The sequence below is a fragment of the Xiphophorus hellerii genome, chromosome 8 (assembly GCF_003331165.1).
Source record: "Xiphophorus hellerii strain 12219 chromosome 8, Xiphophorus_hellerii-4.1, whole genome shotgun sequence".
Taxonomy (NCBI): Eukaryota; Metazoa; Chordata; class Actinopteri; order Cyprinodontiformes; family Poeciliidae; genus Xiphophorus; species Xiphophorus hellerii.
Genome location: NC_045679.1, coordinates 27,639,587 through 27,650,432, shown reverse-complemented (window position 1 = coordinate 27,650,432; position 10,846 = coordinate 27,639,587). Strand labels below are relative to the sequence as shown.

Genomic DNA, 10,846 nt, shown 5'->3' with positions numbered 1-10,846 from the left:
TTTTTAGGTATTGATTGTGTTCATTCTAGGTAAAAATGTGCTCGTGGATAGGAGAGTGAATGAGGAAAGTTAGTGAACAAGGATCTTTTTGACATCTGATATGTTCCAATTTAATCCAAATTTTTATTTTATTCACAAAAGGAAATCAAATGTTGTTGTAACTCATATTGTCGAATCTTCTTGAATTGTTGCAGATGCTAATGGGTCTGTGTAACAGCGGTCCCGAATAAGCCTCTGACTGAAGATATTCTGTGATTGTGTGTCAGTAAGATGATCCTCTGGGTTGTCTATAATGTTCTTGATTTTATGAAGAATAAAATCAAGAACCAGACTTCTTCATCAGGTTGTTCAGGCTGATTAAGTTATTGGCTCACATTGTGCTGATGAAAAGATTACACATCAGACTTACAGAAGGTCTGCAGCATTTTGCTGCAGACACTGAAGGACATAAGTTTTTAAATGCAAGAAGCAAAGTTTTGTGAAGTGAAGTTGATAGGAAGAAAGCCATCTGAAGCCCAGCTTTTTAGGGCAGGTATTTTTTTCATAGTAAATTAGAATCAGCTTTATTTACCAACTTTTTGCCTTCAAATTTGACTTTGTTTCCTCTTCGTTCTCAATTAAGATATTCGAAATGTCTTCATTCCCTCAAAAACGAGAAATTAAAAATATTTTTGGGAAATTGGTTATCATGACTCAAAATATTATCGGTACCTAGACTTTTGTCCAGAACAACGAAAAAACGTGAACTGCTTTGAATTAAATTAACGTACTCTTGAGACAAATCAAAGATGTTTTCGAAAATTTCAGGATAAATTGCAGGCAACTAGATTTTAGATCAAATTGGCTGTAAAATAATAACTAAGGAGTCAAAACACGTATTGACTTCTTTACTTGATCCACACTAAATTCGCCTCTGCAAATAGATTATGATGCTACTCTTTACCCACATTTTTCTACGTTTTATAACTAACGTGAACGCACCAACAGACGTCACATACCCACGACCAATCAGGCAGCAGCTAAAGGTGAAACCAGAGAAGCAGCAAAACACATCACGTCGGCTGAAACAGTGGAAGGTTTTCTGTATGACAGGTAGGCAGCGGTTTAACAGTATCGCAAAAACGGTTCGCTGGGTCATTTTTAGAGATATTTGTTTACTATATTCTCTCCTTGTGACGTTCGCGGTTTGTTAATTATATTTGGGTAAAGTTGTAGTAGCCTCCGTTGCTAACCTTGGTAGCAGTAGCATGACAGCGCTGAAGATAGCTTCCGATTTGTCACTTGATTTAAAAAGGGCTGTTCACTGTTTCTAGGAATTCTGGGGTACGTTTGATTAACTCGAAATCCAAATTTAAAAGACGTAAAATGGTAAAACGTCCGAGAAATGATCCTACATTGGTGACAGGATCATATGATCTTGCTCAGATCATAGCAAAATCCGAGAACTTTTTATTCTGTAGAAAGCACAGCAAATGCCAATGTTCCTAAGTACGGACGTAAAACTTTATTTAGCACGTTTCGAGATGAAAATTACAATCTGCTTCAACAAACAGAATAAAAACAAGACAAACGAAAGCAGACTTTAAAAGATAAATTAGAAGTTATTTTTGGCAGCAGTTTTTCAGATTTTGACGTTCTGGTTACTGTGTGCAGAAGAGACAGCATTACCATTCCCAGTGACTGAGATAATTCTGTTATTGTCTGTCACTAATGTTGATTTGTTGATCATCGTATGCAGTAACTTTACATCTAAAAATCTGACCTTCCCTGTTCCAGTTGCTTAAGATCAACTTAACTTTATTGCCAGCAATAACTCGGTATATGTGTATTTTTGTTTCCCAGGTTCTTGCTGGAGTCAGATGGGTCCATCAGAACCTGTTCAGTAACGTCATGGCCCAGACAGAGGAGCAGTCTGAGAAGTAATGTTCCTTTTCATTCTGCATTTGAATATTTTGTAGAATCTGACCAAACCCTCACCATACATTATATATCAACAGACTTCTAATTTATCCAAATCATTTCTGATGTTGTAAAAAAAAAAAAAAAAGCTTAAATTTTATCATCCTACTTTGAGAAAGTTGTTTTACTCGTATCTTGAAAATGCGTATAGAGCTTCTTTATCTTGTGCTTAAAAACCATCCTTGCCTTTTAATTGATTTCCTCCAAACTGATCAGCCATTCTCTGTCTTAGCATATTTTTGATTATTTAAAATATTTTATAAATGAATATTTGAACATTGTTGATGTTTTTTTAGTAACTTAAAGCATTTGAAAGACTCTTGACACTTTAAAATTGAGTATTATTTATTAGGTGAGCTTTATATAATGTTATTTCCTCATTAAAATCCATATCTGGAATGTTTCTATCATTTTTTAATTTTTTTTTTTTTTTCCACGCTCCTATGAACGGTTGTACCGGCTTAATGGAGAAACGTAATGTTGCTGAAAGCAGATTGTGTGAAAGAGCAGGAGCTTCTTAAAGAGACAGAGGCCCCATTTCAAAGTGTTAAATTGCAAAGTGAAATTTCTTTTAAGTAATGTTTAACATAAACAGCATTTTTATTACAACTGAAGGTAACATATTTGCCTTATTGTTGTATAATTGGCACTAGGGGCCTGGAAAATACACAGTAATAATACTGCCCCTTTATTAGCAGTAAATGGATTGTCCATTACTAAATTATTGTACTAATATACAAACTCTGAAGTATAAATGTTGTCAATGTTTTCAGATATATAAAATAATTTTTGATACTTTCTCAGTAGTTTTAAGAATCTTTGTGGGATATTTCAACAGTATTTAACAGGTATTGATCTGACTTTGTGTGTTAAAATGCCCTTTTATTTACTTATGCCAGAATTAGTTTTCTTTTTTTCATCTTCAGTTGGTCAGCTCATGTTCAGGTTGCACTCAGCTTAATGTGTAATGCTTATAAATTCACTAATTTTCTCCCTACAATCCTTTGAACACAGCTGACCTCTATATGAAGCTTTGCTGAGTGTGTGTGTGTGTGTTTGCAGACACTGCTGGGTGTGTTTCGCCACTGAGCGGGACGACCGCGGCGCAGAGTGGGTGAGCCCCTGCAGGTGTAAAGGCTGCACCAAATGGATCCACCAGTCGTGTCTGCAGCGCTGGCTGGACGAGAAGCAGAAAGGAAACGGCGGCGGCGCCGTTAACTGTCCGCAGTGTGGCACCGAGTACTGCATCATTTTCCCCAAGATGGGTGAGGACTGGAGCAACCTTTGACTGGACCGTACCACGTGTCAGGATCCTCTCTTGTAGCTTTTATCTAAAGAGAGTCGGAAACAATATGCCGGCCTAGCAGAGCTTTAGAGCTTTTTCTAGCAGCTCAGCTGTTTCTTCTATCCCCCTACAGGCAGAGAAATGCAACTACAAGAGCTGAGGAAAGTTTTAGAATTTGAATTTGTAATCATTTGCCACAACCCTACATGTAAATGATTGTTGTTCAAATGCTAAGATGCACAATTCTCAGTTTTTAGACACCGACATGAAAGTAAGAGAAAGACAACAATTGATCCTTTGTGTCGTGCTCTGTGATGTGACTGATCCGGTTCTGTTCTGGTCCCCCAGGCCCACTCGTGTACTTCCTACAACAGGCAGACAGAGCCCTGTCCCGCGCCAGCCCCTTCGCTGCAGTCGGAGTGGTTGTTGGGACGGTGTACTGGTCAGCAGTCACCTACGGAGCCGTGACCGTCATGCAGGTGCGGTCAGGTGCGTGGAGGAACCACTGAGCTGTCACCGTCTGCAGCAACCTCACCTTTCTGGGTCCCCCTGCAGGTGGTGGGGCATAAGAAGGGTCTGTTTGTGATGGAACGGGCTGACCCTCTGTTCCTGCTCATGGGCCTGCCGACCATCCCGGTGCTGCTGGTCCTGGGGAAGATGATCCGCTGGGAGGATTACTTAGTGAGGCTGTGGCAGAGATACTCTTATAAACACGGCCCTTCATCAGGTGTGTAACACATCATCTTCCTCGCTCAACCCCCCTGTGACACTTTGATCCTGGCTTTGTTTTGTAGGTTCTACTTAAAGGGCAGTATTATGTACTTTCCAGGCACATAGTGCCATTTTATAGCATGGTCAAGTAACTGCTACCTTCAGTTGTTAGAAAATGCCATATATATGACATAGAATAAATTATAATTTGCAATTTAATGCCTTGAAATTGGGCCTCTGTCTCTTTAAGAATCTCCTGCTCTTTCTGAAATCCCCCATCAGAAAGTCATCACAACATGGCTCCTCTTTAGCCCTTTAACATCATTTTTAACAGCATTGCTCTGAGAAGTAGCTCCTGTAATGAGCTCAGGAGATCCACAGATCCACCAGGTGTTTGCTAATTGCTGCTGGCTAGTCTGAAGGAGCTGAGTGGAGGATCTGTGAGGCAGAAGCTTGGAACCTGCAGCTCTGAGATTCAAGGATTTCTCAAACATATATGAAAGAACCAAGGCAACACTCTTGGTGTATTTTTGATGAAGGAATAAAATTATAACATGATGTAAAGCTCAAAAAAGTCTTTTATATAATACTTCCCCTTTTAAAATCCTTCTTTGACTCATTACCAGCTTCCTAAATGGCATTTCACTCAGCGGGAGCCTCAGTTCTACTCGTTAACTCTAACCAGCACATTCTCAGTTAACACAGTGTGTGTGTGTGTGTGCGCTTCTCCTCAGGCGGTGGCAGTTATCTGCCACGTCTGCGTGCCGAGGGACCCCGCGCTGGAGATCACTTGTCTGTGTCCAGAACTCTGTGTGGGGCTCTCATCTTTCCCTCCATAGCCAGTCTGGTGGGACGGCTGCTGTTCAGACGGGTTACTTCCAACCTGCAGCGCACCATACTGGTGAGTCCGCCTGGAAACTGGGGGATTCCCAGCACAATGCGTTTCATCATGGGATGTTAGAGCACGGATGGAATCACGGAATTCAATAAACAAAATGGAATCCACAATAAAATGCAGAATTTTACAGAATTAGCTGATATCTGTGAGAAGGGAAGGACATGCTGTAGTTTCTGTCGTTTTGGTTTATTCTCCTGAACCCGCTGTTACCCGGTGAGGAGCAGCTCTGCTCTCCACACAGGCAGAATAAACCAGCCAGCGAAGGCAAAAACCCTCACTATGAAACACTGTCAAAGTCTAGCACAAGGTTCATGGCCAGCAAGTTTTATGAAACAGGAGAACATTTCTGTATGTTTTGTCAGCACACAGTTGACAGGAGGGGCAAAGATACAACAACTCAGAAACAGATGAAGGTAACTAGCTGCAGCCAGTCACCTGGTAACAGCAAAGTTCTATTGAACCACAGCTGGTTGCTTCATTTGTGAAACAGAGCAGAAGTAAATGTTGACTTCTGAATATTGATTTGTTAAATATTTGTCATTTACACCATTATTCCCTACTTTGTGGGTAAATGGGTATGGTTAAAATGGAATTCAGAAAAATTTAGAAGGAAAAATAGGAATTTGAAAAGAATAAAAAAAAGATTAAAAATTTTAGAACATCTTGACATTAAAAATGTTTACCTGGCCTTCTTTGCAAATTTATTCAACCTCAGTCAGATTGTTTACTTTATTCTTGTACAACTTTGTGCTCTTAATATTGACTTTGTTGCCATTATTACGACTTTATTCTCATGATACTATGACTTTATTCTTGTAATTTTATTTTTCATCAGTATGGCCCTAATACCTTGTCGTATTTCAGCCCTCCTATGAATTTTTCTCTCAAGGTTTCTGTTTTCTATATGTCCTACCATCTGTCTCCACAGGGGGGCATTGCGTTCGTGCTGATCAAAGGCATACTGAAAGTGTATTTCAAACAGCAGCAGTACATCATGCAGGCCAACAGACACATCCTGAACTATCCGGAGAGCCACAAGAACCAACTGGGGGGCGAGGGAGAGGACAACACAGAGGACGGCAGGAACGAGTGACCGCCTGTCCCTCTAGAGGACGGCAGGAACGAGTGACTGCCTGTCCCCTAGAGGACAGCAGGAACGAGTGACCACCTGTCCCAAGAGGATGAGGACTGAGAGACAGCTGGACGCAGGGTGTGGGTCCTGGACTGAATGATAATCACAGGTGATCCTTTGTTGCCTTAAATTGTCCCCAATGAACTGAAGCAGTGCCTGAACAGATCAGCTCTGACCTGATCTGTTGTCATGACGATGAAAAGCTGCAGATGACCTTCTGTAGTATTATTTTCCCTTGTTTAGAACCAGCTGAATGACTACATGTTCTATGCAAAATGAACTATTTTTGTTCCCCTGACCTTGATTCCATTGGTGCTTGTTGAACTTTGCCAATAAATGACATCGTTCCCTTCTTCGTTCTGATTGGTCTGTCTGCAGACGAGGCTCACATGCTGTTGCCACTCTGAAGATGATGAACTTTAAAACAGTTCTGCATTCTTTTATGTTGTTGCCCATAAATAATTACTACCATCACATTCTCACAGGAAAACCATTTTTTTTTCAGATCTGGATTAAGAAATAATTTTAAAAAGAGTTAAAACCTGTCTACAATGGAAATATCTGCAATAAATTCAAAATACCTTTATTTCTGATTATAAAACCAATGCCTACATGGTCCTGAGACAACAAAGGGAAAATCATTAGTTTTTTTCCTGATTGAATATAATATACACAATGTTAACATGATCAATGGATTTTATGCTGACCTCTGTGCTCCTGGTTTTTATCATGCCTCCTCTTTTTGTGTCATCCAGTTGTCTCAGTCTAATGTACAGATCACAGAGGCAGCCATGTACTTTCTTGAATGAGTTTATTGCTGGATTTAAATTGCTGTAAATGAGGAAAACAAAAAGCACTGCCTGCTATATTCCCACCTCATTGTTTCTAGCCCAGATGCTTTAAATACCATTAAAATTTTTGCCAAATAAAGATGAAGAGCTTCCCTGTACATGTAGTGTGGGGTTTTTGTTGTTTATATATGTCTCTGAATAAATCCATTGACTTTACAAAGAAAACATTTAAAACATTTCACTCCAGAAGCACAAAGAACTGCAGCTGCAGCGAATGGTGGTTCTACAAAATGTTCATTCAGAATACTGAATAGGAATACAAATTCACGCCACTTTTCTGTATGTAAAAATGTGAAACGTGTATTCTTTTTTTCCCCCACTACATAATTATGCAGATTTTTAGTCTCGTCTATCTTACAGGCCTAATACAATTCACGAGGTTTGTTGATTTAAGACACAGTAAAAAAGGTTCAAACGAATACTTTTGCAACAGACTTTCAAGTTAATATTTTAACAAACTTGTAAACAGAGCTAGATTAAGATTTTTTTATTACGAGAATGTTATATTACGAGACAAAAGTCGTACGAGAATTAAGTCGCAACAATATCCATGCGAGTCAGATTACAAAAATAAACTTACTTTATTCTCGTAATTTCACTTTTTTATGGAAATATTACGTCTTTATTCTGTTAATACAACTTTATTCATATAATGTTATGACTTTATTCTCGCAATTTAAAATATGAACTTAACCGTAGTACTCCGTCGTATTATTTAAATAAAACTGTCTGTTGATTTGACTTTGTCACGCTGTTTGTTAACGAGAGCACCGCCAATGGAAAAGTAAAGAACCCAAAAAGACCGTCTGTCATTGTGTGTCGGCAACAAAGCAGCCGAAAACTTTGTTTCAGGTCCGTTAGAATTACTAAAATTGTTTATAGTTGCTAAGTGGCACATTAATGAGAGAGAATATATTGGTGACTTATTTATTAATGTCTTCAAAATCAGAAGTTTACATACATTTCCTCAGTATTTGGTAGTTTTGCCTTTGAACTGTATGACTTGGGTCAAACAGTTGACCTAACACAAGTTAGTCTGTCAGTGAAGCCATTCAATTCTAAAATAACATCTCAATGCTAAAGTCCAACAGATTCAATGATCAGAGGTTCCTGGAACAGTAGAAAGTGAATGGCTGTAGCAGCACTTTGCACCAATCTGATGGCTTAATAACATGCAAAAGATTAAAAACAATAAATGTACTTGTGTTCAACTCAGCAGCAAGGATTTTTTTTTACAAATTACAATTAATCACAGACCCTGCAGTTAACTTTATAAAAAAAATTGAATTGAGTCCTACCACTGATTATAATTGTTGTGCATATTATCTTCCAGATAAAAAAGAGCCCTTTAGCTAACATGCACCAATTCCACTAATGTATAAAGTCCCTGTCAATAGATCTATTATCGTCCATTCTATTCTAATAAACAACATAATCATGGAGTACTTCTTTAAAAATGTGATTGATTTTTTGAGAAGACCTTGTCACCATGAAGTTAATTGCTCTTCTCTAAACTGTTGAACGGATGTTATTGTCAAGTGTTCTATAATTTCATGGCTTCCCACACTTGAAAAGGAGGACTTGACGAGACTTCAGGATTTCACTCAATCTTTTTTTATTTTCACCAGTGAGTGTGAATCATTGATGATGTTTAAAACCTACAAAAACACATACAAAATTTTTAACATACATTTTAAACATTTGGTTTAAAGTTAATAATTTATCTTAATGATCAATTCCATTTTTAACCTTAGACATAGATTCTTTCACAAGTCTAACCATGAATTAAAGTATTAAATTATTGAATTCTGTGTTTCGTTGAATCAACTAATCCAGACATTTTAGAATTACTTTTTTCTTTTTTTTCAGTACACAAGTTTTACAGTAAATATCTTAAATATGCATTAATAGAGCCAAACTATCAAAAGCCTAGCGGTGCAAACTGTTCCTTCAATAAATTCTGCATTTCTTTTTATCAAATGCAAAACCAAAGTCAAATTACATTTCAACTGGCTCCAGTGTACGGCTTACCGGTAGTCCTTGTTAATTGAAGTCCTTTTCCTATGAAATGCTGCTTTGGAGACGGTGTTTGCCTTCCTCAGCTCTGTTGGAAAACCAGCCAAATGCTTGGTGGATTCCTTATATGACCTCAGTTCAGGGTGCTGCTAATTGGACCAGATTTCTTTCACCTGCTGCGAAGTGCTGCAGCCTGGCACACTAATGTGTGTGTTTATGCACCCACATCTGAACACATGAGCAGATCTGCGCAACAGTTATTTTTCTCCAGAACTGTGACCTGTCTGGATGTGATCTTCAGGATGCCAACCTGAGAGGCTCCAACGTGAAGGGAGCCATCGTTGAGGAGGTACTGACCCCTCCTCACATGTCAGAGAGCTTGATGAAACCTCCACCTACTACTTCCTGTTCAGCTCTCCGATGAATGCCGAAACATCTTGTTTCTTTACACTACTGTCGACACGAAACATCTTTACTGGTAGCATGAGCTGACATTTCAAATGTAGCATAAGGAGTTCTTTTTATCTCCTATGTGCTTTGTTAAGGTTGTGATGTTCAGAAATATGAACAGCTAGTATCTGTTACACAGGCATGTGTAGGTTAATGATTGATGAACTACTGTACTGCAGCAGTTTTAATGTTTACTATGCTGAATGTCTTTACAATATAGGCTGGTCTGTATTTATATCCTGTAATAATTTTAAAAAACTGTTTTAAGGACACAAGTTTCTGAGATCCCTTCAGGGAATTAATGTTGTGTCAGGGCCTTGTGTTAAACCAGAGCCTGGTGTTAAACAGTCTGAGGAGCCCCTAGAAATGGAGCCCATCGTGGGTAGTCAAGTATCAGATCCATCAGGTGCACACACCACATTGTAAACAGCATTCAGTTCTATCTAGAGACATGTATGGCCAGTAGCATCTGGCCTGAGGACATTGTAATCAGGTCTTGTCTTCAGGTCATTGTCTTTACTGCATCAGAATGTATAGCAAGAGAATGGTCAAGCAGTTCCTTTTTCAGATCACTTGGGATAACAGTCTGTATAACAGGATCACCAGGGCGATGCAGAACCTGCTGACAGAGACAGTCACCAACAACAAGTTTTGGAAACTCCCTCAGTGCCTCTGCTCGGGCAATCACTTCTTTATTTTTGCAAAGTGAGTCCTGTTATTTGAGCATAAAATTCCAAAACAGTTTTTGGCTATCACAGACAATTACATTTTCCAAATTTGTATCATTCATCTGCTGTAGTGTAAAACCAATGACTACAGTTGAAGCATCAGTGAAAAGCAGGAACTCACATGAAAAGTAATGATTAGAGAGAAAGGGTGCATGTTCCTGTTCAGTACATTTTCATAAATACGTGTTGAAATCTGAATGAATCAAAAGCAATAAAATGCTATCCAGTTACAATGAACCCCCGATATAACGCGGTTTAACTTTCATGGCCTCGCTGCTTCACGGATTTTTGTGTGTTTTTTTTTGTCACAACGCATTGTGTTCTGCTTCCTGATTGGCTAAACAGTCTCCGCGCTTCGTCTCTACATGTGTGCCAATAAAGTTATGGTATTTAAATATACGCAATACAGCTTGGCAAATACTTTCGCCCAGAAGAAAAATGAGCGACAACAACTACCGATAACTATGTTCTTCTCTCGAAAAAACACACCTGCACCACAGGCACTAGAGAGCGGAGTCAGGCCGCAGCGTCAGTCAGAGGCGCAGTGAAATACGCGAGTCACAATTTGTCAAACTCGAAAAATAAAACACTGTTCAAAACGCCTAAAGACCAACTTGTTAAAAAAACAATGTTCAAATCGCCTAACAACCAACTCGAAGAAAAACAGTGTTCAAAACGCCTAAGAACCAACTCGGAAAAAAACACTGTTCAAAACGCCTAACAACTAACTCGAAAAAAAAACACTGTTCAAAACGCCTAACAACTAACTCGAAGAAAAATACTGTTCAAAACGCCTAACAACCAACTCAAAGAAAA

General features: G+C 38.8%; 1 protein-coding gene across 2 annotated transcripts; it reads left to right on the top strand.

Annotated features, from left to right (window-relative positions):
* Positions 1-1,004: 1,004 nt before the first annotated feature.
* On the top strand, positions 1,005-6,934 carry marchf5l (membrane-associated ring finger (C3HC4) 5, like). 2 transcript variants are annotated; one of them, XM_032570486.1, is made up of 8 exons: positions 1,005-1,092; positions 1,843-1,919; positions 3,022-3,224; positions 3,593-3,723; positions 3,800-3,971; positions 4,690-4,856; positions 5,782-5,928; positions 5,965-6,934. In XM_032570486.1, the coding sequence occupies exons 2-8, from the start codon at positions 1,891-1,893 to the stop codon at positions 5,980-5,982; spliced, it is 867 nt and encodes a 288-aa protein (XP_032426377.1). In that variant the 5' UTR covers positions 1,005-1,092; positions 1,843-1,890; the 3' UTR covers positions 5,983-6,934. The 2 variants fall into 2 exon arrangements, with proteins under 2 accessions (XP_032426377.1, XP_032426376.1); XM_032570485.1 differs by having other exon boundaries at positions 5,782-6,934.
* The last annotated feature ends 3,912 nt before the right edge of the window (positions 6,935-10,846 follow it).